Source organism: Narcine bancroftii, chromosome 5 (genome assembly GCF_036971445.1).
Source record: "Narcine bancroftii isolate sNarBan1 chromosome 5, sNarBan1.hap1, whole genome shotgun sequence".
Taxonomy (NCBI): Eukaryota; Metazoa; Chordata; class Chondrichthyes; order Torpediniformes; family Narcinidae; genus Narcine; species Narcine bancroftii.
Genome location: NC_091473.1, coordinates 193,875,536 through 193,900,842, shown reverse-complemented (window position 1 = coordinate 193,900,842; position 25,307 = coordinate 193,875,536). Strand labels below are relative to the sequence as shown.

At 42.9% G+C, this 25,307-nt stretch overlaps 1 protein-coding gene across 3 annotated transcripts in view; it reads left to right on the top strand.

Annotated features, from left to right (window-relative positions):
- Positions 1 to 8,513: 8,513 nt before the first annotated feature.
- LOC138764497 (SH2 domain-containing adapter protein E-like) overlaps positions 8,514 to 25,307 on the top strand; it is a 69,468-nt gene continuing 52,674 nt past the window's right edge. For 2 of the 3 annotated variants that reach the window (XM_069940534.1, XM_069940532.1), the window contains exons 1-2: positions 8,514 to 9,844; positions 16,771 to 16,903. In XM_069940534.1, coding sequence (XP_069796635.1) covers positions 8,738 to 9,844; positions 16,771 to 16,903 — 1,240 coding nt within the window. In that variant the 5' untranslated portion in view covers positions 8,514 to 8,737. The remainder of the gene's footprint in view (positions 9,845 to 16,770; positions 16,904 to 25,307) is intronic. The other variant, XM_069940533.1, reaches the window with a different exon arrangement.

Below are 25,307 nucleotides of genomic sequence, written 5' to 3'. Positions count from 1 at the left end.
TTTTAAGGAATTTTATGAACAATTGTATCAAACTGAGAACAAGGGGAAAGATGATAAAATAGAGGAATTTTTAGCTAAAATTGAACTGCTGAAATTGCAGGAAGAGGAACAAAACAAACTAATAAAACCATTTGAAATAGAGGAAGTACAGGATGTATTAAAAAAGCTACTGAACTATAAAACACCAGGAGATGATGGATTTCCAATAGAATTTTATAAAACATTTAAAGAGTTATTAATTCCGCCTCTCCTAGAAGTAATGAACCAGATAGAAGAAACACAAAACTTGCCAGATTCATGTAAGACAGCAATAATTACAGTAATACCAAAGACGGGGAAGGATCCATTAACACCAGCATCATATAGACCAATATCTCTATTTAACTCAGACTACAAGATAATAGCAAAATTATTAGCAAATAGATTGGCCAATTGTGTACCTAAAATAGTAAAACAAGATCAAACTGGATTTATTAAAAAAGACGAACAGCGGACAATGTCTGCAAACTTATTAATCAAGGAAATAAGAAACCAACAGTGGCAGTTGCTCTAGATGCAGAAAAAGCCTTTGACAGAGTAGAGTGGAACTACTTATTTAAAGTATTACAGAAATTTAATCTACCAGAAAAATATATAAATTGGATTAAAGCATTGTATAATGGACCATTGGCGAAGGTAACAGTAAATGGATATGTATCAAGTCACTTTAAATTAAGTAGGTCAACTAGACAGGGATGTCCACTATCCCCTTCATTGTTCGCCTTAGCAATAGAACCTTTGGCAGAACTGATAAGAATAGAAAATTAAATAAAAGGGATATTTGCAGATGACATCATAGTATACTTAACAGAACCAGAGGTATCAGTAAAAGAATTACATAAGAAATTGAAAGAATATGGAGAAATATCGGGGTACAAGATCAATGCAAATAAAAGTGAAGTGATGCCAATGAGTAACGCAGACTATACAAAAATTTTTTTTTAATCACCATTTAAATGGGAAGCACAAGCAATCCGATACCTTGGGATCAAGTTAGATAATAACTTGTACAATCTAAATTATCAGCCACTAATAAAGAAATTGCAGGAAGACTTAGAACAATGGAAAGAATTACCGCTAACGTTGATAGGGAGGGTAAACTGCCTTAAAATGAACGTGTTCCCAAGGATACAATACTTATTTCGAACATTACCAATTCCCTTAACAGAAAAAATATTTAAGGAACTAAAGAGAATAATAAGGAAATTCTTGTGGAAAGGGAGGAATCCAAGGGTAGTGTTAGATAAATTAACAAAGAGGTATAATCAAAGTGGTTTACAGTTACCAAATTTTAGAAATTATTATAGAGTCGCTCAATTGAGGTATTTATCAGATTTTTACCAGACAAGGGAAAAACCAGACTGGACTAAGATAGAACTAGAGATAAAATAGGGGAAAAGGTACCAGAACATATATCTTATACGTAGGATGAAAAGCTGGTGCAATATAAAAACTCACCAGTACTGCATCATTTACTTAATACATGGAAGAAGATCCACTTAGAAAGGAAAAAAACAAATTATCCAATACTAAAATTATTATTGATGCAAAATCCGCTAATCTCTTGTACAATAGACAACCTTTCCTTTAGAGAATGGGAGAGAAAAGGAATCAAAAGAATAGAAAATTATTTTTTGGGAAATAATTTATTAACATTTGAACAGTTGAAGTACAAATATGGAATAACAATGTTTGCATATCATCAATTGAAAGCTTATTTAAAGGATAAATTGGGAAACAGCTTGAGATTACCTGAAGGAAGCAGCTTTGAATACATGATTACAGACACAATGATAATCAAAAGATTTATAATGAACATGTACATTAAGCTGCAAGATAAGGAAAATGAAATAAACTATAAACCTAAGCAGAAGTGGGAAAAGGATCTAAACATAAAAATAAAAAATGAAGTATGGGAAAAGTTATGTTCTGGAACTATGAAGAATACAATAAACACAAGGTTACACATGATACAGTATAACTGGTTACACAGGGTATATATCACTCCTCAAAAATTAAATAGGATTCAACATTATCAGATAGATGTTTTCGCTGTAAGAAGGAAATGGGAACAACATTACATGCAACTTGGGCATGTACGAATGTGAATACGTTTTGGGAAGAATTAAATCAGATACTAAATAAAATTACAAAAAATAACATACCAAAAAAACCAGAGATATTTCTTTTAAGTAACAAAAAGTAGAGAATTAGGCCTCAAATTGGATAAAATGCAAAAAAAAATTCATTATGATATAGCAAAAAAATGTATAATGTCAACTTGGAAAATGGAAGAGAGCATGAGTATACAGCAATGGTACATGGAAATGAATAAATGTATTCCATTGGAAGAAATAACATATAATTTAAAAAATAAAGTTACAATGTTTGAACAAATTGGGAACCATACATGGAACTTATCAGAGAGAGCATGCCTATGAACTCCATCCCCTAAAATGAAAATGATAAGAAGACAAAATGACTAGATTCAGTGTGTAATAAATAGATGACACATTTTTCTTGTCTATTTTTCCTTTGTGTGAAAATATTGTTTTATGGTTTTATTGTATTGTATATGTTGAATATTTATGAGTATTGGAGGGGGTGGGTAGAAGGGAGGGAGGGAAGGAGGGGAAAGGGAGGGAAGGAGGGGGAAGGGAAGAAAAGACCACTGTATATTCTCTAATGAGAAACGTTTGTACATATTTTGGTTGATATGGTTCATAGTGTGAAAAATAAAAAAATATATTAAAAAAAGATTTTGAATTTCAAATTAATTCCCTTTAATTTTTTCATCCATTATTTCAAATCTTGTGTCCATCTGTTGTGTTAATCTTTCCATCTTATCACCATTCTTCCTGACTTCATCTGTTAACACTTCCATGGATTGTCAAAAAAAATCTAACATTTGCTTTAATTCACCAAAAGATAAAGAAGCTTCTGCACCTTTTTCTACTTTTTTCTTGATTGTAGGTTGTTCTTCTTCTTTCCTTTGCTTTTCCTTTGGAGGTTGTGGGCAAGCTCTCTCTGTTATGTTCCATGTATGGTTCCCAAATTTGTTCAAACATTATGATTTTATTTTTTTAATTATATGTTATTTTTTTCCAATGGAATACATTTATTCATTTCCATGTTCCATTGCTGTGTACTCATGCTCTCTTCCATTTTCAAAGTTGACACTGGAGCTGTGAGTGTCTAGAATCTTTTTTTTTTACTTTCTTCCTTTTTTTTTGTCCTCTGTATTGGTGGCCATTGTCAGGGGGACCTTGCACAGAATAGTTCTGAAGCTGTTTAAAGGAGTTTGTTTGACTAGTTTATTATTTTTTTAGCTGATTTCCAGGAACGTTAGGTTGTTATGTCTAACCCCACGTCATCAAGTGACATCTCCCCAGTTAATTTAATGTTTCAACACCCATCGACGCCGATACCCCTATCTTTATGTTCATGAGGTCAAGTTTATTGTCATCTGATTGCACAAATACAATTTACCTCAATTACTTTATACCCTCTCGCATGTAGATTCTTACCTTCATTCTTTATATTCAATTTTATCATCAGCTGGAGTAAAACCCATGGAACCTGTTACCATTGTCTTTCTGTTCAAGTACCTCAATTACCTTATTCCATCTCGCATGTAGGTTCTTACCATCATTCTTTATATTAAAATCAAGTTTATTGTCATCGGCAGTAAAACATGAAAGACTATAGACACAGTGGAAGGGATCCTCAATGATTTTGCCTGCCATCTTCAGACAACAAACCTGGTAGATCACATCTCTGTGGAGGGGAGGAGGGTGGAGACATTGGGGAAGGGAGATGAGAATTGTCATTTATGAAAAGTATTCACAGTGGACCCTCTTAATGTGTATTTGATTTTCTCCAGTTTAATGAAGAAAATGATGTCTTTAATCCATGGACACCTATCAGACTTCCAATGCAAAAAAAATTACGTTTGGCTAATAGACACAATTACGTCTTTCTGCAGTGAATTTAGAGAGTTGTCAGATTACAAATATTGCAGTCAATTGGCAGAGTTGCAAATATGGACCAATTTCAATTTGCCTATCATAGAAACTGATGATGCTAAATCCTTGTCTCTCCACTCCATCCTGACCCACCTGGAGAATAGTGCCTCATACGTCAATGCCTTCAGCTCGGCGTTTAAGACGATCATTCCCCAGAGGCTGGTGGAGAAACTGTCCTTGTTGGGACTCAACATCCCTCTCTGTAACTGGATCCTGAACTTCCTAATGGAAAGTTATGTCCTGGGTAATAGCAGAACATCGAGTACTGTGTGCTCAGCCTGCTTCTGTTCATGCCACTGACCAACAACAGTCACCAGATGCAGCTCCCACAGGGTGATCAAGTTTGCAGATGAAACATCTTTAGTTGGGTTCATCAGCAACAATGAGTCGCACTTGTGGTGTGCTGTTAAACAGAATCAGACACACACAAGGTAAAGACTGTACAACAGGCTTTAATCCACAAAGACTTCCACAGAGCCAGGCTGGCTGTGGCTGCAGCAACTCTGAGTGAGGCCTCGGGAGGCCCGGGCGGGGCTTGATCCATTCAGGCCAACTGATTAGCGGCCGGCCAGGTGTTGTCCTGTCCCCTTACGCTCCTGCAGATACAGAGGTTTCCCCCTGCAGTAGGCCGGTGGTGTACCACACAGCACTAGAAGAGATGGAAAATCTCGTAATATAATGTGAGAGAATACCAATCTGAATTTCAATGAGGACAAGAGAAAGGAAATTATTGTGGACTTCAGGAGGACCAGGAATGACCATCCTCTAGTACATATCAATAAATCGATAGTGGAGAGAATGGAGAGCACCAAGTTCCTTGAAGTCCTCTTAACTAGTGACCTTGTCAGGAAGGTGCAACAGTGACTGCACTTCCCAAAAAGACTGAAGCAGGCAAGGCTACTGGCCAACATCATGTCAAACTTCTACAGGAGCTTTATTGAGAGCATCCTGGCCAGCTCCATCACAGTGTGGTATGGTTGTTGTAGAGAATTGAATCCACAGGACCATAAGAGTGGCAGAGAGGATGGCTGGAATCTTCCTCTCCACCATCGAAGTGATCTGAAGGGGCTGCGCAATATTGTACAGGCCCCCTTCCACCCTGCACACAGCATCTTTCAGCTGCTCCTGTCGGGAAAGATGTGGCACTTACACAGGCACGCACACCCACAAAAGCCCACTAAATTTAAAAAGTTTGAGAGTTTGGGTGGCCCAAATTTCTGACATCTTGCCTTTTGGTCTTCTGCTGTATAATGTGAGGGGGCAGGTGAATTTAAGAGAGATCAGGGGTAAGTTTTTGATACAGATAGTAGTAGGTGTCAGGAATACGTTGCCATGGATGGTGATGGAAGCTGGAACAATAGGGGGACATTTAAAAGACTCTTAGACAGTCACATGGATGCAAGAAAAAGAGAGGGTTAATGAGTATGAGGTCAGGTAGGTTCAGATTGTTAAGTAGGTTCATATAGGACAGCACAACGTCATGGGCTGAAGGGCCTGTATGGTGTTGTAATGTTCTATAACAGGATAGTGAGTAGTGTTATAATAAGTCAAATAGTGCAGGGTGTAGAGGTAAGTACAAAACTGTAATGCACAGTAAAAAGAGAACATTCAAAGGAGTGCAAGGGAATTATCTTTTGCCAGTGTAAAATCCATACAAGAGTCTGACAACAGCAGGAGAGAAACTATCTTTGAATCTGGAGGTTCATGTTTTCAAACACTTATTTACTAAAAATAGACTTTATTCACAATAAATTATTTACAAAAGGAACCCCGTTCGAAGTCTCTTCCCACTCTTAGTTTTGTATCCATACATTTCCATCACTGTCCATTGTTCCATTCATTTATATTTACACCATTACCACCACTGTGGTGCCTTGTCATAACTCCTGCATGTGTTTCTATCCAACAGAAGTGGGAGAAGAGAGCATGACTCAAGTGGGATGGATCCTTTAATTAAAGCAGCAGGAGAGTGGTCTGTGTGCAGGATGTGCTGAACTGTGTTTACAATGCTCTGCAATTTATTTTCTGCAGATTTATGTTTGGCTATAATCTCTCAGATGATTAGAAACAGGCAGATTATTTACTGAATGGGGAGAAAATTGAAAATACCCAGATGCAAAGGGACCTGGGAGTTCTCTTGCAGGATTGCCTGAAGCTAAGTGTGCAGGTAAAGACGGCAATAAAGAAGACAAATGCAATATTGCCATTCATTTCGAGAGGAATAGAATATAAGAGCAGGGATGTGATGTTGAGGCTTTATAAGGCACTGGGGAGTCCCCACTCGGAGTATTCTGAGCTGTTTTGAGCTCCTCGTATAAGAAAGGATGTTAGAGACGTTTCAGAGGAGATTCACAAGAATGATTCTGGGAATGAAAAGGTTATCATCATATGAGAAGTATTTGACAGCTCTTGGCCTATTCTCATTGGAATTTGGGAGGATGAGGGAGGGGGGGGATCTCATTGAAATATTTTGAATGTTGAAAGGCATGGGCAGAGTAGATGTAGAAAGGTTGTTTCCCATAGTGGGAAACAACCCTGAAGAAGGGCTCAGGCAAGGGTTTCTGTGTTTTTACTACAATCACAGTGTCTGCAGATTTCCATGTTTCACTCCCTGGTGGGAGAATCTAAGACAAGAGAGCACAACTTCAGGACTGAAAGGCAGCTGCTGAGAGCAGAGATACAGAAGAATTTCTTCTTCAGCAAGGTAGTGAATCTGTGGAATTTATTGCCACAGGCGTTTGGGGAGGCCACTTCATTGGGTGTATTTAAGGCAGAGTCTTGATTAGCCAGGCCGGGAAGTGGGGCTGAGTGGGAAAATGGATCAGCTCATGATTAAATGGCAGCCAGATCCGATGGGCTGAATGGCTTAACTCTGCTCCCATGTCTTGTGAGTGTGTTGCAGGCATCTGTTTTTTTTTTAATTATATTTATTTTATGTGTTATATTTTGGAAACAGCCTAGCATTTAATTCAGAGCCATAAACCAGTGTAGTTATTCTCAATTGAAAGACTGAAACAATAAATGTTTGCATAAGGAAGACATTTGTTTAAATAGGAAGCCATCTGCCATATGTCTCAGGTTTTTGGGAAATTGAAACTGAACCAGTATTGCTCAAGCCAATCATGTGATTAAGACACTTGAAAGCATTTTAACTCATCAGAAAGTCATCTGGAGAGTGAGAATTAAAGTGACTTTGCGGAAGATTATCACTTTTGCTGTTTCTCCATGTCAGAGGAGAGCAGTGGTTTGTTGTGGCCATTGTAATGGTCACTTTTGACTGACCCATATCTAGGTAAAGAAAGCAAGATCATTCTTGCATTTGGATAGTGACCATTTTGATGGTTATTTCATTTCACCCTTCCCTGGATTGTGGAAACATTGTGGAAGTCCCAAGTTCCGTAACCTCTACGCAAGGAAGAGGGGAATTATGAAAAATCATCCATATGAAGAAACATTTCTCTGAAAGCAATTCGGCAAGAATTTGATAAGTCTGATGACTCGGTTTCTCACCTACCCCATTATTAGTTCTGAACATCAGTTTAAAGATTCTGAGTTACAACACAAGATTTCTAAGACTGAACTTGGTAATTGACTTTTCAGAATTGTGCCTGAACTGTAATGGTTTGGGTGATCCACACACACATATACACATACACTTGTGAATAATTGGGGTTAAGTTTTGATTTAAGTAAGATGTTATATTAATAGCTATTAATAAATATTATTGTCAAGATACCATTGTCTTGGTGAATTTCTTTTGGGGCTGGTCTACGATGTAACAGTGTAAAGGATCCCTGACACTTTGAAGATTAATGGGAGAATTACTTCCCTATGTCTTGCAGCCAACATTTATCGGCAGTCAACATCAATAAAACAAATGCTTTGGTGGTTAATAAAGTTTTTATTGGAAGTTTTCTGTGTGTTCTTTGGCTGTCCTGGTTCTTACAGTAGTGACCAGAACAGTTACCCCTTTGCATTCACTCATCACCTGATTAGAAATTGTTTGTCAAATTATGAATTTAGGGGAAGTGGAATGTGGATGTCAGTCAGGATTTATTGTATTATATTAATATACAAATCGGAAAATCAGAGGAGCAATGTTTCAAAAGGATAATGAGAACAACTCCTCTTTGAGTTAATTAAGGGAGGTGACCGCAGTATATGATGATCAATTAACTTATGCCTTGAATATTCCTATTGGGACTGATTGTATTTCAATTAAACAGGAACAAGTACAATGGCTGTGGATGGAAAATATGTGCGGTTTTTTTCAGCTTCTGTTCAATTATCAGGTGTCTGTAGAAGTGGAAGTTGCTGTACTTTTCATTGCACAAGCTCACAATGGCAGGAAGGTGGAGTTTGAAGGCTAACGAGAGGAGCAGGCTGTGTGGAGTAGCCCACGTCTTCAACAGGCGGAGATTTACGGAGGGAGGGCTGGTCTCTGACCGGATTTACAAGGAAAGGAAAATGTAACTGTTTGGATTGAAAGGAGACGGCAGGCTTCTCAGCACCCTGATATTTTTGATTGAATGGTTAACATTTTGTAAGTCAAGGATTGGTAATTGTGTCTGGGTTTGACTTGTGATTTATAGCCTGCTGCTGTTGGACACTGTGTCAGTTCCCTTGCTTTGGAGTTCAAGCCTGTGGCAGTGCTGGTCTGGTGAGTCTTCACCATGGCAAAGTGGTTCAAGGACTTTCAACTGAGCTTAAAAACCCGGCCAAGGGCGGAGAGCACGGCGATAACCCGGAGTGGGGTAGACAGTGAAGGGACAAACAGGAATCGGCGCGCCCCACAGGGTGAGGTGACCCCACGGGGAGTTGGCAGAGAGGTAAAAAGAGCCGTGGAGAGAAAGCATGGAGAGTCAGGGCTGGGTAAACTCGGGAAAGCGGTAAGTGCTGGCATACAGGGAAAATCAACTGGCATTCAAAGAAAAACAGTTGGCACCCCTCTTTTGCGAGGGAAAACAGAACCAAATAAAACCCTGGCTCAGGGGAAAAACCCTGCAGGACTGATTAAAAATGGGTTAACTATGAAGAAGGACATCGGGAAACCAAGCAAAGTTTCTGGGGAGAACAGGAACAGTATCCCTGGAAAAAGCATCAAAAATTCCCCTGCGGATCCTGGGAGCGGTGACGAAGGTGAAAAGCCAGCCCGAAATCCATCGGTAAAACGGGGACAAAATCTCGGAAAAACGGGTCAAAGTTTTTCTGGGAAGCTTGGTTTGAATCCAGGGAAAATGACAGGGAAGAGCACGGCCAAGACGGAATTGAAAACTGATCCAATAGCTGGGAAAACAGACTCAAAAACAGGAAAGGCTGACTTGAAAGTGGGGAAGACTGATGTAAGGAGTGGGAAACCTGACCTGAAGTTAAAGAAGACTGATTTGAAAACAGGAAAGTCAGAAACAAAAACTCCAAAGACCCCTGATTTGAAAGCTGGAAAGACTGACCTGAAACCAAGCAAAACGCCAGGTCAAAATCCTGGGAAAACAGGATTGAACCTTGGAAAAATAACAGGGACCAACCCTGGGAAAAATGGACTGAAGTCTGGGAAAACAGGACAAAGCCTTGGGAAAACAGGATTGAACCTTGGAAAAATAACAGGAACAAAACAGGGAAAATCAGCATCAAGCCCTGGGAAGCTCTCAGGATCAAATCCTATTTTATCCAAACACAGATTGATCAAAGTGGAAAACCAAGAGAAGAATGGGAAAAATCTTCTGAACCGGATTCAGAGTGTGAAAAAGGTAGAAGAAAGTGGGAAAGCGAAACAGGACACAGTGAGTATAATGTTTAGCACATTCTAATAAAGTACTTAAAGTGTGATGACAAGTTGTATGGCAGTTCTAATTGTCTGTGCAAGGCATGCAATACTTAACATTTCATTTTAATTGTCAACAATTAATAAGGCAAACTTGCATATGTGCCTTTCTAACCACAGGACATTCCTTTTGAAGTGAGTTTTGCTCTTATGTTGGGAATTAGAACTTAGAACATTACAGCACAATACAGGCCCACAATGTTGTGCCAACCTCTAAATACTAAATTTCTGGGTGTCAACATCTCCGAGGATCTGTCCTAGAGCCTCCCTGTCGATGCAATCACGAAGAACGCTCGCCAATGGCTGTACTTTGTGAGTAGTTTACGGAGATTCAGCAGAAGACTTCTACAGGTGTACCATGGAGATCATTCTGGCTGGTTGCATCACGCCTATGCTCAGGACAAGAGGGTTGTTATCTCAGCCTGTGTTATCACAGGCACCACTCTTCACTCCATCAAGGAGATCTACATGAGACGATGCCTTATGAAACCAGCCTTTATCCTCACACTACCAGCACCCAGACCATGGCCTCTTCACTCTGCTACCATCGGGAAAATGGTTCGGAGTCTGAAGATGAGCACTCAGCGGCATAAGGACAGCTTCTTCCCCTCCGCCATCAGATTCCTGAATGAACAATGAACCACAGACATGGCCTTACTTTGACTTTTTCATTTTTCTTGAACATTTTTATTTATTTGTAAGGTGGTTTATCTAAATGCCGCAAATCAATAAATTTTATGACATGTTCATGACAATAAATCCTGATTCTGTACCTTAAAAAAAACTAAACTCTTCCTACCTCTTAACACTCTAATTTTCTTTCATCCTTGTGCCTGTCTTAAGAGATCTTTAAATGTTCCTATTGTTCCAGCCTCCACCACCATCCCTGGCAAGGCATTCCAGGCCTCCACAACTCTGTGTAAAAAAAACTTACCCCTGATGCCTCCCATAAAACCTTCCTCCCTTTACTTTGTGCAAATGTCCTCTGCTGTTTGCTACTCCTGTCCTGGGAAAAAAGTGCTGGCTGTCTACCTTATCTATGTCTCTCATAATCGTAGACCTCTATTTTGTCCCCTCTCATCCTCCTTCTCTCCAAAGTCTTTCTCTACTATTTTATTTTTACAATATTATGTGTAGTCTCGCCAGTGATTTAGAGGCCTGCAACATCTCCTCATGATTCCTGAACTCAATTCGCCGATTATTCCATCGGCCTTCTTAACCGTCCTATCAACCTGCGTGGTCACCTTCAGCGGTCAATTTGCACACAGCAGGGCAATAACCTGTTTTTCCCATATTAGGTCATTGGATATTAGTCAGGCTGATTGGTAGCTCCAATGTTCTTAAGGAACCATGGAATTGTTTTTTTTATCCAGCTGACAATAAGAGACGCAGTTTAAGGTTGAAAATCCAAAAATCTGTCGTGTTTGCACTGACGCAACAAATTGTGTGCGACTGCAACCTTCTGATTTGGAGATGTAAAGAAATGAATTTCAGAGTTGCATCACCTTTTTTTTCCCAAAAATGACCAAGAGCTTGGTCTTTGTTCCACCAATAGCTCACTCAACATGTGAATTGTTTAGTGTACTACAAATCCAGGTAAAATCCAGGATCCTTGTCCAGTTAGTGCACATCCACTTCTGGTTTTATGGTGCTGCATGAAGGCCACTGACCAAACCTCTGTTTCCTGACTCCCGTCAAGCAGTTCCTTGTGCTAGGTCTGGGAAGATTCTAGCCAGGATGCAATGCACTGAAATACACTGGTGGTGTGTTGTACTGCCTCCCAGAGTCCCCCATCTACCCATATATAACCCTGGTTTTCTGCCTAAACTATGAGCCCTTCTGAAGACCTCTGTAAGACCCTACCCTCAGTTATAAGCTAATAAAAGCGCATGTTCTCCTTCCAGTCGTGAGAGATTCACGCTACAATTTTATTAGCTTATTCCCTAGAAGATGGAAGTGCTGCTCAAGCCAGAAATGCTGGTGATAGACCCTCTGTTCCCTGATGAGGTTGAGGAGTTCACGTACTAGCTAGACGGCTCCAGGCCTACCTGAACGTGACAAGAGACATCTTCCGCACTGCTGAACTCAGGAGGTCCACACTCGTTTCCAGGGTAGGAACAAAAGGGTATGTAGTCATCAGGGACTGCACTACATATGACGCTGCCATCGTGTAGCGCGAATAAAAGCTCTCACGACTGGAGGAAGAACAAACACTTTTATTCACTTATAACTATGGGTAAGGTCTCAAGGTAGTCTTTGGAAGGGTCCTGGGTTTAGATGGGAAACCAGGGTTATATGTGAGCAGATGGGGGCAGAGCCAGGAGGCGGACCCAGCCATCAACACAACATACTACCAGTGAACCTCAGTTCATTGCATTCACCCCTTCCTGCAGAATTTAGGATCTGTGAATGAAGACAGAGAACTGGTTTCAGAAGAAAAGTAAAATAAATATGGTTATTTACAGATTTAAGCTGTCCAGGGGTCTAGAGATCCTGGTGAAGTGCCTTAGCACTGGGGGGCCTTGGACTCCTTGGGTCTCCTGGTCCCCTTGTGAGGGAAGAGAAGTGGGCTAGGTCTCCGGCTCAATGGTGGAGATGCACTTTCCTCCTGGACCGGATCCCCTGAGGCCCTGACTAGGGCTGGAGAGAATGAGCTCCATGGCTCGCAGGGCACTTGAGGCAACAGACCCTCTGTTTCAGCAGGTGCCAGGTCCTTGTTGGAGACGGTGTCCTCCCTGCCTTCCGGGTACTCCACATAGGCATATGTGGGATTGGCATGGAGCAGTTTCACCCTTTCCACCAGGGGGTCAGTCTTGCTTCTCCTCATGTGCTTCCTGAGGACTGAACCAGGAGTGGTGAGGCAGGTTGGGAGCGTAGTTCCCGATGCCAACCTTCCTTCGAAATTGAATAGGAGTTCATGAGGGATAGCGTACATAGTAGCAACCAGATGGAATGGAGTGCCATAGGGAGGACTTCCTGCCAGCGTGAGTCTGGAAGGCCTTTTGACTTCAGGGCCAGTTTGACAGCCTTCCAGACTATTGCATTCTCCTTTTCAGCTTGCCCATTCCCCTGGGGGTTGTAGCTAGTAGTCCTGCTGGATGTGATGCCCCTCGCCAGCAGATACTGATGTAGCTCGTCACTCATAAAGAATGAGCCCTGGATGCTATGAATATAGCTGGGATACCCGAACAGGGCAAAAATGGAATCTAGGGCCTTTATGACTGATGAAGTGGACATGTCTGGACATGGGTTGGTGAATGGGAAGCGGGAGTAAGAAAGATAGAGAGGAAGAAAGTGTTCCCATTCGTGGAGGGGAGAGGTCCCTTAAAATCGACACTGAGCCGTTTGAAGGGCCTGGATTACTTGATCAGGTGTGCCTTCGTGGGTCAGTAGAAGTACGGCTTGCACTTTGCACAGATCTGGCAAGACCTGGTCATTTCCCTGACATCTTCAGTGGAGTAGGGCAGATTGCACACCGTGACAAAATTAACCATGCGGGTAACCCATGGATGGCAGAGCTCATTATGCAGAGGCCGCAGTTGGCCAGAATGTGTAGAGGCACAGCTTCCTCTGGATAAGGCATCTGGAGGGTCATCAAGAGCTCCTGGCCAATAGGCAATGTCATAATTGTAGGTGGAGAGCTCGATCCTCCACCTAGCAATCTTGTCATTTTTGATTTTGCCCCTCTTGACATTATTGACCATGAATACGACTGAGCGCTGGTCAGTGAGGAGTGTAAATTTCCTACCAACCAGATAGTGTCTCCATGGCTTCTACAATGGCTTGAGCCTCCTTTTCCACAGATGGGTTCCAGAGCCGTGGCCTTGTAATATCCGAGGAAAGAAATGCAACTGGCCTGCCCGCCTGGTTGAGGGTAGCAACCAGAGCTACGTCCAAAGCATCACTTTCCACTTGGAAAGGTACATTCTAGTCCAACATGTGCATGGCAGCATTCGCAATATGATTCTGGAGGTAGTTAAAAGCCGCTTGGGCTTTTAAAAGAGGGCAAACTTTATCAGCGTATTGAGGGATCCACTGGGTGTAATATGAGAAAACCCCAGGCATCTCCTCAAAGCCTTTGTGGTCCTAGGAACTGGAAGCTCTAACAGGGGGTGCATCCTATCAGGGTCAGGACCAATTATGCCATTCTCCACCACATAGCCAAGGATAACCAGATATTTAGTTCTGAACGCATTTGTTAGAGTTATAAATGAGGTTCAGGTCTTTCGCCGCGTGGAGAAAACTCTGGAGGTTGGCGTCATGGTCTTCCAAGGTGTGGCCACAGATGGTGACATTAGGGGAAGGTAGCCTTCAACCCATACTCATCCACCATTCTGTCCATCTGCCGCTGGAAGATAGAAACCCCGTTAATGTTACCAAAAGGGACCCTCTGGAATTGATAGAGGTGAGCATTAGCCTCAAATGCCGTAAATGAATGTTTCTCAGAAGGTTTTGGCAGCTGGTGAGAGGCAGCTTTCAGGTCGATGGTCGAATAGACCTGATACTCCGCAATATCATTCACCATGTCCGCAATTTGAGGGAGGGTGTATGCGTCCAGGAGTGTGTACCAATTAATAGTTTGGCTGTAGTCAATTACTAACCTGGACTTGTTTTTCCCTTTAACCACGACCACTTGGGTTCTCCACAGGTTGGTGCTGGGTTCGATGATATCTTCATAGAATAGACGTTGTGTCTCCGACTTTATGAAGTCTCGGTCTGCTGTGCTGTACCTCCTGCTCTTGGTAGCAATAGGTTTGCAGTCTGGGGACAGATTTGGGAAGAGAGGTGGGGCGTCGATATTCAGTGTGGAGAGGCTGAATGTGGGTTCTGATTTTAGAGGGAACCAGAATACTCCAAGTTCACACTTTTAAGGTGCCACAGGAAGTTCAGATCCAACAGCACCGGAACACACAATTCATTAAGTACATACAGGTGTATTTTACAAAACTCCCACCCTCCCCAAACAATAAATGTACTATACAATGTTCTTGAATACAGGTAGAATGCAAATGAGATACAAGGAATATGCGATAATTGGAAGGATACATTTTTAGGTTGTACTCTTGCACAGTCCATGAGTCTATGAAGCTTTCAGTAGAGCCTATGTCGATTAGGCATTTAGTGGAATGTCCGTTTACCTTCACAGTCACTATAGAGTTGCTGAGTTGGTGTATCCTTCCAATTATGTGAGTGTGACAGAATATAGATATGTTTTTGGGAGATAAATTGGGGCAGGTTTTTTAGTGTAGGTCACATACGAACACTTTAAAACAGATCTTATTTAAAGTACTGAAGCTCTACTTATGTCAGGGCCAAGAGCCTTTGCAAAAGCTTTGGAGAGCACCCAAGAGATTTCACTAATTGATTGTTGTTTACAAAAAGGCAACAGATGAAAGAACTTGTTGGAACCACAGACTGTCTGGAGGGGAACTTGCTGTTCTAAGAGAGTCATGTGGTTTTACAAGCAGGTTTTGTAAAACAGGATTTTTTTCTCTGAGAGAGAGAGAGACAGAGATCAGTTCTTCAGTTTTACAGTCAGCAGCAGCTGGGACTGGAACAGGGCAAGCTGGCAAGCTTGTGGAAAACCCCATTTGGAAGACAGGTTGTAAGTGCTTAGTTCAGTCTGGTCAAAGCCCTTGTGATTCATGCAAGAGGAGAGGACTGGCTGCCTAACGTTTCACTTGGAATAAGGGAAACAAAAAGGAACTCTGTGGTGACCTGAAAGAAAGAGAACCCTGATGGGGCAAGTTTCTTCAACAAGACACTGAAGTGACTGATTAAAAAAAGGAATCAGTTGTAGGTGTCCAGCGAACAACAAATCTCTCTCTGAAAATCAACAAGAACCTTCCTGAGCAGTAACCATTTACCTTTTAAGCATCAAAGTCTGGTGAACTTTATAAATGTTAAATTCTGTGCACAGTATAAGAATTGTCTGCAACCAGTGAACTTGAAGGAATAAGAAGTGAGACCAAAGTATGGTCACTCTTGTCAAGTCTTCAGAGCAGAAGATGCACATGAATATGAGGGTCTCAGAGGGTGAGTGTGAGCAGTTGCTTTGGTCGTTCAGTGTTCTCACTGCCCGTGGGAAGAAGCTGTTCCCCAGCCTGGTGGTGCTGGCTCTGATCCTCCTGGATCTCTTTCCCGTCGGGAGCAGCTGAAAGATGTTGTGTGCGGGGTGGAAGCAATCCTCAATGATCTTGCACGCACTCTTCTGACAATGATCATGATGGGGGGGGAGGGAGGGATACTCCGTGATCCTCTCTACCACTCTTGTGGTCTTGTGGATTGAACTCCGATTCAATTCTCTATAGTGACCATACCACATTGTAATGCAGCCACCTAAGACACTCTCAATAAAGCTTCTATAAGTTGACATGATGGTGGCCAGTAGCCTTGCCTACTTTGGTCTTCTCAGGAAGTGCAGTGTCACTGTTGGGCCTTCCTGACCAGTGAGGTGATGTGTGTCCACAATAGGTCATTAGTTAAGTGAACACCAAGGAACCACCCTCCACTACAAGTTATTAAAGTGTAGTGGAGGGTGGTTGTTCCTGGTCCTTCTGAAGTCAACAATCATCTCCTTCACCTTGTCCACATTGAGACTCAGGTTGTCATATCAGAAATGTGAAGGAAAATTGCAACATTTGCAAACATTTTCATTCTTGTACAATTGGTTAAAGGGTAAAATGACAGAGATATCAGCATTTTGAAATCATGTCACGAACTCTATGGTGTCCACCAGGAGAGCAGACAGTGCCTCAGATTGAACATTTCATCTGAAACCTATCATGGAGTGGATATGGAGCAGGAAAACTGAGGGAGACATCACTCCAAACACAAAAACAAGCATGTTAATACAGGTCTGATCATCATCCTCGATTCTTCCAGCAGATCGTCATCGTGGAAGATTACGCAGACCCCTACGATGCCAAGAAACGAGAGACGGGACAGAATGAGGCTGAGCGGGTGGGGGAGAACGATGGTTACATGGAGCCATACGACGCACAGCAAATGATTACAGGTAAGGTGGATGAGAGGAAGAGTGGCTCTTCTTGGCTGATGTTGAGATCCTGATTATTTCCAGAATCAAGTTCTATACTGGTTACTGGACTATTGTTTATTACAAAGCCTCATTGTAAATTCGTGAATTCAAATCCAATGAAATCCCGCATGACTCCTGGTATTAATGGCTCAAAGTCTTTCCCTCTCCCCCTCACCCTCTCTTTCTCCCTACCCCCCTCTTTCTCCCTCCCCCTCTTTCTCCTGCCCCCTCCTTTTCCCTCCCCTCTCTTTCCTCTCTTCTCCCCCGCTTTCTCCCTCCCCTTTCTCCTTCCCTTCTTTCTTCCTCCCCTTAATTTACCCTCCCCTTTTCCCTCCTTTTCTCCCTCCCCCTCTTTTCTCCTCTCCCTTCTTTCTCCCTCTCCCCTCTTTCTCCCAACTTTTCTCTCCCCACCCCCTTTCTCCCCTATGGACAATAGGTGAAGTCAAGCCTGCTGAGGCTGGTTGGTACATTTCACTCAGATGAGAAATGATCACTGGGCACCTGTGGAGTTGTACCCCAATAATTCTGATATCCTTACCCAAGATCTTCACATGCAGCCTTTAAATTATACTTAACAAGTTCTGCAGCGACTAAAAAAGCCACTTGGAGGCAAAGTGGGCTCTTTACTGAGACACGTTTAAGGAATTCGTGATGAAGTCCAGATGTTTTAAACAGTTTACTAATTAACACAAAAAGACTTGTAGTGTTTATAAACTTGGTAACGATAATCTGCGTGATTAAAGTCTATCCTAACAGTCAACAGAAATGTCAGAGCCCTACTCACCCACCATGTATCCCGCCATTACAGTCACCGTGGGCTAACTAATATCCAACCGCACAAAACCCCCATGCATACTGGAAGAAACTGAATGTACGCAGTCTCTGGACCCCGGGATGCTGCCAATGCCTGCAGCTATGACTGCAACATTCAAGCAGCGCGATCAGGTGAATCCTGGTTCCTGCGAGTACTTTTTTTAGCCCCTTTCACACTGCCAACCCTCCTAGGAAGTGTGTAAACTTACCAAGCATGCTGAGCCTTTCCCACTGCACCACGATTTACCTGGTTAATCGGCAACCTGGCATTTTAAGGAGGGGGTCCCCACTGAGAGCAGATTGTCCTTTCACACTGCCAGAAAACAATTAGTCATTTAACATGTCCGGGCTCTGACATTTGCCCCCACCAAGTGTCAGAGCCTGGTTGAATTTAACTCAATCTGCCAGGTTGAGATGTTTCACACCACACAATGACTGGGAATGGACCCGCTAAATTAGCCGGTTAACCCACACAGAATCAATGGTGTGAAAGGGGTTAAATTGATTTGTCGCATCCCCTCTAGCCAAACCATGGCCCTCTTATTTCTTCAGAAAACTGTTCACTTTAAAGCAGCCATGCGGATTGATAGCTGCATCCATGGACTGGCGCAGAGCCTATATTATGAGTAGGATGTCATTTGCATGTAATCTCACCAAGCATAACACACAAGGCTGGCACTGAAAAAACTTTTAAAGCAGTCCCTAACTTGAAACCCAGTTCCTGTGACTGGGTCAGGAGCGGCTTTCAGAAAGTGACGCCTTGCTGGCGGAAGGCGGTGTGCTTTTCTTCCTGTACTTCTGTGAGGGACAGATAAGGGACGCCAGGGGAGGTGGAAGTGATAGGGTCAGTGATGACCTTCGGGGTTGTGACCTCTGAACCCATACTCTTGTGATTCAAATTCCTGAGAAATGTTCATCTGCAATGCATCTGATGTCAACTACTAATTCCACCATCACCTCTCTAAACATTTCTTGCCACATCTCCCTGCCCCCAACCACATTCACAGAAAAATTTCCTGAAAAGAAAGGCTCTTCATTTGTGTCTCTATCCACATGAGAATATAAAAAGGAAATTGTCCTCTATATTTCAAACTGAGCTGGGAGACAACTTTAGACAAACTGCTTCTTTTTAAAATTTAGACATACAGCCCTCTATACCCCTCCCATCACGTACAGGTAATGTTTGTTTTAGATTAAAATTTAGACATACAGCACAATAGCAGGCCCTTCTGGCCCACGAGCCCATGCTGCCCAAATACCCCAATTAACCTACAACCCTTGTACGTTTTGAAAGGTGGGAGGTAGCCAGAGCACCCGTAGGAACCACAGACTACGTGCAGTCATCTTTAATTGCATAAATATTTGTGCTTTGGAATCATTTGGGCATCAGACCTCTTGAGCCAGGAGGAGCAGCTATAATTCCCCCTCAATGATAGAGTTGGTCCAGTCTTCCACTGCAATGATGGACAGATTGGCCTTACTGATTACAGGCTAATTGCTAAAATGAGATTGTTTTTGATGGTGAGATATTTAAGTCAAGTTCATTGTCATCTGATTGCAAAACACGCAGACACACAACCAGACCTAACACACATACAGACAAACAATACATATGCAAGACAAGTATTCATATGTACAAATAAATAAATATTGTTTCATGAATATGAGAGTATTGGACGGTGAGTGTGAGCAGTTCCTTTGATTGGTCAACATTCTCATTGCCCATGGGAAGAAGCTGTTCCTTACCCTGGTGGTGCTGGCTCTGATCCTCCTGTATTTCTTCCCTAACAGGAGCAGCTGAAAGATGCTGTGCAGGGTGAAAGGGTGAAAAGTCACTTATCTGGCATCTACCAATCCCTGTAAGTGTTGGATACCAGGGGTTTTATTGTACCAAAGAAAAATGGGGCATAGGGCGAGAATATGGATAAGACAGATGGTCAGATATCATCTTACTCAGAGTGGAGCTGGCTCAGGAGTCGGAATGACCAACTCCATCTCCAATCTATGTCCAGACTGTATCCAATGCTCTCAGTGTGACCCCCTTTACCTCGGAGAGACTGGGCGCAGATTAGGGGGATTGCCTCGTTGAGCACCTCCACACTGCTGCAACAGCAAAGACCACCACTTCAGTTCCACATCCCATTCCCACACTGACATGCCTGTCCATGACATCGTGCACTGTCCCACCAAGACCAGCCGTAAACTGGAGGAGCAGCACAATTTTCCATCCAAGCATTCTCCAACTGGATGGCATTTACATCAACTTCTCCTGTTTCTACTCTCCGTTCCCTCTTCCTTCCCTTTCCCTTAGTCTTCAGCTCTCCACCCCCCTTCCCTCTTCATTCACAGAGCCATTGCCCCCTCCCCCTGCTTGCTGGTGTGCCCCCCCTCTTTCTTTATCCACCTATTACCTCCTGCCTTTGAGACCATCCTCCTACCCCTGCCCCCCATCATTTTGTTTGGGTGCCTTCTGACATTTTCCATACCTTGATGAAGGGCTCAAGCCCGAAACATTGGTGATTATCTTTGCTGTATAAAGTACACTTTTTGACCTACTGATTTTCTTCAGCATTGTGTTTTACTTAAACCATGGTATCTGCAGACTTTCATGTTTTATTCCTGACATCACTGTCCATGGCCCAATGTACTGCCAGGCTGAGGCAGTCACCAACAGACAGTGTTAATATTGCCCTCCAATTTCCATGGAACTCCTCCACCATCCCCCCTCTCGTCCTTCCCCTTATTTCTTTGGACATCTCCTTTTCTGTTCTTCTTTCCTCTTGTCACACTTCCTACCTGCCTGTCACGTACCCCTTCCTTCCTCCACCTTCCCTTCATTCCTCCTATTAATTTTTAATTTGGAGACACAGCATGATGCCAAGAAGGAATCTTTCTCAGCCCCCTCCCTTCCATCACTTCTCAACTCCTTTCATCCCCGTCCCAACTGCATTCACCTGTCAGTGCCAGCCTGAGCTCCCCCCCACCATCTTATCCGGGCACTCTCCCAGATCTTGCTAATCCTGGTTTTGGCCTGAAACGTCGACTGTCTATTGCTTTTCATGGATGCGGCCTGGCCTGCTGTGTACTTCCAGTACTTTGTGTGTTGCAGGTGTAAAATATATAGTCCCGTGCTGTCTGTAAGGAGTTTGTATGTGCTCCCCGTGTCCTGCGTGGATTTCCTCTGGGTGCTCCAGTTTCCACCAACATTCAAAAAAAAATACAGGGTTCATAGATCAATGTAAAAGCATGATGCTGGGGAAACTCAGCAGGTCAAACAGTATACCTTATGTAGCAAAGATAAAGAAACATAACCAACGTTTCAGGCCTGAGGCCTTCAGCAAGATATGAGCAAATTATAGGCAAGCGCCTGAACAAGATGATGGGGGGGGAGGGGAGAGCAGGGGGGAAGACCACAGGCAGGAGGTAACAGTTGGATAAGGGAGGGCACAACACCAAGCAGGGGGCTTTGTGAATGGAGAGGGAAGTGAATGCAGAGCTGGAGGAAAGGAGACGGGGGGAGCGGGGGTAGTAGGGAAGTAATAGATCATTTTACTGCAGGCCCTGTGTCCAAACTAAAGCCGAATTTAGAGCTGGGATAGGGAAGAGAGGGAGAATGGGGAGTGGGTTCTCAGAAGCTAGAGAAGTTGCTGTGTCTGGTTGGAGAGCGCCTGGAGAGAATATTAGGTGATTATGAGTTCATTGGTGGAGCTGAGTGGTGCATGCTCATTACCGTGCTGCAATCTAAATTTAAGCTGTTGCATTTGGCCACTTTAGGTGCTTGGACACAGGGCCACAGTAAGATGATCTGTTTATCACTTCAGATTAGAAAAGGAATTTTAGATGGGGCTCTTGCTTCATACATAAGATCGAGGAACAGGAGAAGTCCATATGGTCCTTTCAGCTTGATCCTGGAAGTCAGCCTGAAGAAATCTGAGGTCCTCCATCAGCCAGCTCCCCACCATGAGTACCAGCCCCCCCACATCTCCATTGGCCACACAAAACTCAAAACGGTCAACCAGTTTACCTATCTCGGCTGCACCATTTCATCGGATGCAAGGATCAACAACGAGATAGACAACAGACTCGCCAAGGCAAATAGCACCTTTGGAAGACTACACAAAAGAGTCTGGAAAAACAACCAACTGAAAAACACAAAGATTAGCGTATACAGAGCCGTTGTCATACCCACACTCCTGTTCGGCTCCGAATCATGGGTCCTCTACCGACATCACCTACGGCTCCTAGAACGCTTCCACCAGCGTTGTCTCCGTCCATCCTCAACATTCATTGGAGCGACTTCATCTCCAACATCGAAGTACTCGAGATGGCAGAGGCTGACAGCATTGAATCCACGCTGCTGAAGATCCAACTGCGCTGGGTAGGTCACGTCTCCAGAATGGAGGACCATCGCCTTCCCAAGATCGTGTTATATGGCGAGCTCTCCACTGGCCACCGAGACAGAGGTGCCCCAAAGAAGAGGTACAAGGACTGCCTAAAGAAATCTCTTGGTGCCTGCCACATTGACCACCGCCAGTGGGCTGATATTGCCTCAAACCGTGCATCTTGGCGCCTCACAGTTCAGCGGGCAGCAACCTCCTTTGAAGAAGACCGCAGAGCCCACCTCACTGACAAAAGACAAAGGAGGAAAAACCCAACACCCAACCCCAACCAACCAATTTTCCCCTGCAACCGCTGCAACCGTGTCTGCCTGTCCCGCATCGGACTTGTCAGCCACAAACTAGCCTGCAGCTGACGTGGACATTACCTCTCCGTAAATCTTCGTCCACGAAGCCAAGCCAAAGATAAAGATCAAGATCAAAGCTGGTCTATCTTAGCTTTGTTTTCCTGCAATATATTTATATCTTTTGATTCCATTAATATCCATAAAACTGCTGTCTTAAGACAGCAGTTTCCACCTTCAAAGACCCCAACACCCCGGTCATGTCCTCTTCATTCTGCTACCATCAGAAAAAAGGTACAGGAGCCTGAAGGCAAACACCCAGTGGCATAAGGATAGCTTCTTCCCCTCCGTCGTCAGGTTCCTCTTAGTTTTCTCTTATTACACTTAATATATGAAAACACATTTAAGACATAAAGTATCCCCGTAGTTTCCACATCCACTAATACCTTAACCCCAAAATTTCCCCCCCTCTCTGGGTTGCCCCATACCCTTGCCGGGCAACCACAACTCCCCTTTTCATTTGGGTTGCGATCTTGTTCGCAGCGTCAACTGATTTTGCAGTGACGGTTATTCCCCCTCCACCCAGCCCCCTCCAGAAAACTCTTTTTTTAACACATATAACGAAGCTCTCTCTTTTTTCCCCCCTTACTCCCTTCCTTCCCTTCTCCTTTCCCTCTTTAGTTCTTTACATATACATTATTTTTAAATCTTTATATATAGTGTATCACCGTTCTTCATTCTTGTTACATCTTTTCATCTCTTCTCCTGTCCTGCAAACGTTCTGTGAATTTTTGCGCTTTCTCTGGATCCGAGAACGGTCTGTTTTGCTCCGCGGGTATAAATATTTTAAGCACGGCTGGATGTCTTAATATGAATTTGTAACCTTTTTTTCCATAAAGTTGATTTCACTGTATTAAATTCCTTCCTCCTCTTTAAGAGTTCAAAACTTATGTTTGGGTAAAAAATATTTTTTGACCCTTGTATTCCAATGGTTTATTATCTTCTCTAATTTTATTCCTTGCCCGTTGCAGTATATTTTCACTTGTCGTATATCTCAAAAATTTTACTAAGATGGACCTTGGTTTTTGATGTGCCTGTGGTTTCAGAGCTAATGTTCTGTGTGCCCTTTCTATTTCCATTTCTTCCTGCATCTCTGTCGTTCACAGGACCTTCGGGATCCATCTTTTTATAAATTCCTTCATGTCTGAGCCTTCACCCTCCTTCAGACCCACTATTTTTATGTTGTTTCGCCTACTATAATTTTCCACCATATCAATTTCCTGAGATAACAACTCTTGTGTCTCTTTAATTTTTTGTCACTTTCTTCCAATTTTTCTCTTAAGTTGTTTACTTCCATTTCTACAGCCGTTTCCCGCTCTTCCACATTCTCTACTCTTTTCCCTATTTCTGTCATCACCAGTTCTAACCTTTACATTTTATCTTCTGTTCTTTTCATTTTCCTTTTAATTCCATTAAACTCTAATGGTAATCATTCTTTTAGTGATCTCATTTGTTTTTAAAAAAAACTATCTATATTCTGTTCATCAGTTTTAGCTTTTATTTCTCTTTGTCCATCAGTTTTACCTTCTATTTCTCTGTGAAGATCTTGGTCTTCTTCTTCCTCTTCTTCTGTGTCTGTATCTGTGTTTGTGTCTTCTTCTTCTCTTCTTTGTATCTGTGCCTCTTCTGTTTTCTTGATGAGCTGCTTGTATCTCTTTGTCGGGCCTCTTCTTGCTGAGCCTCTTGTGGCTGGTCCTCCCCTCTTGGGCTGCTCGTCTGTTGTGCTTCTTGACGTTGATCTTCTTGTCGATCTTCCCTCCGTCTATCTTCCACGTCTGTTTCATTGCTCCTTCTTCTGCTGTCTTCCTTATCCTCCAGCTGAGAGCCCTGGTGTCGGGCGTCTCTCAGCTGCTTGGTCTGTGACAGCCCGATCCTCTGCTGTGCCCCCCTCCCGCCGGTGTCCTCTTTCTCCTCTGATTGCGCAAGTCGTTCATGCGCCGTTGCGCACTTTTGTTTGGCTCCAAGAGCCATTTTTGTAGTGTACCGGCTGGTGGGTCACGACTCTGCAGGGCAGGTACTGACCTCGAGGGTCAGGTGTTCCTCATCACCACAGTGACCTGTTCCTTCCTGCAGGTAAGGTCCTTCTTCCTTCTTCTCTGGTGACTTTTTTACTTCTTTTTTTCTAGCTTTCTTACTTTCTCCTTCTTGGAAGCATCTTCTTTCTCTTCTCTGTATCTTTATCTTCTATTTCGTGTACTCTATTTCTGTTATGCTTTGCTTTTTCCTAACTTTTTTTTCTATTTTCCTGGAGAGGGCTGGTTTTCTCGACTGGCCACAATTCCATCTCGTGACTCCTCCCCTGTCATCAGATTCCTGAATGGACATTGAACCTCACTTTCTCCTATTTTCTTGCACTATTTATTTATTTTTAAAATATGATTTATAGCAATATTTGGATCTGTAATGCTACCACAAATCAACGAAATTTGTGACATGTTCATGATTATAAATTCTGATTCTAATTCATATACTGTTCATTGAACTGACCCACCAAAACAGCCCTCTGGAGTGGAGAATTCCAAGGATTAGGTGAGGACATTGCTTGCTGTTCTCAGTCTGTGACTGTTGGGTCAAGACTCCTCGGCCAGGAGAGACATTCTCCCTGCATCCACTCTGTCTGGCCGTGCAAAAAATGTTACAATTTTCCACGAGGTCACCTTTCGTTTTTCTAATCTGATGGCAGTGGAGAAGCTGCTGCCCTTGTGTGGCTGGGTGCTCTTCTTCTGTGTCCTGTACTTTATTTCTTGATGTTAGCAGTGTGAAGAGGCCATGGCCTGGGTTGGGGTGGTGGGGGCCCTTGATCATAGAAGCTCTTTTCTTAAGACACCG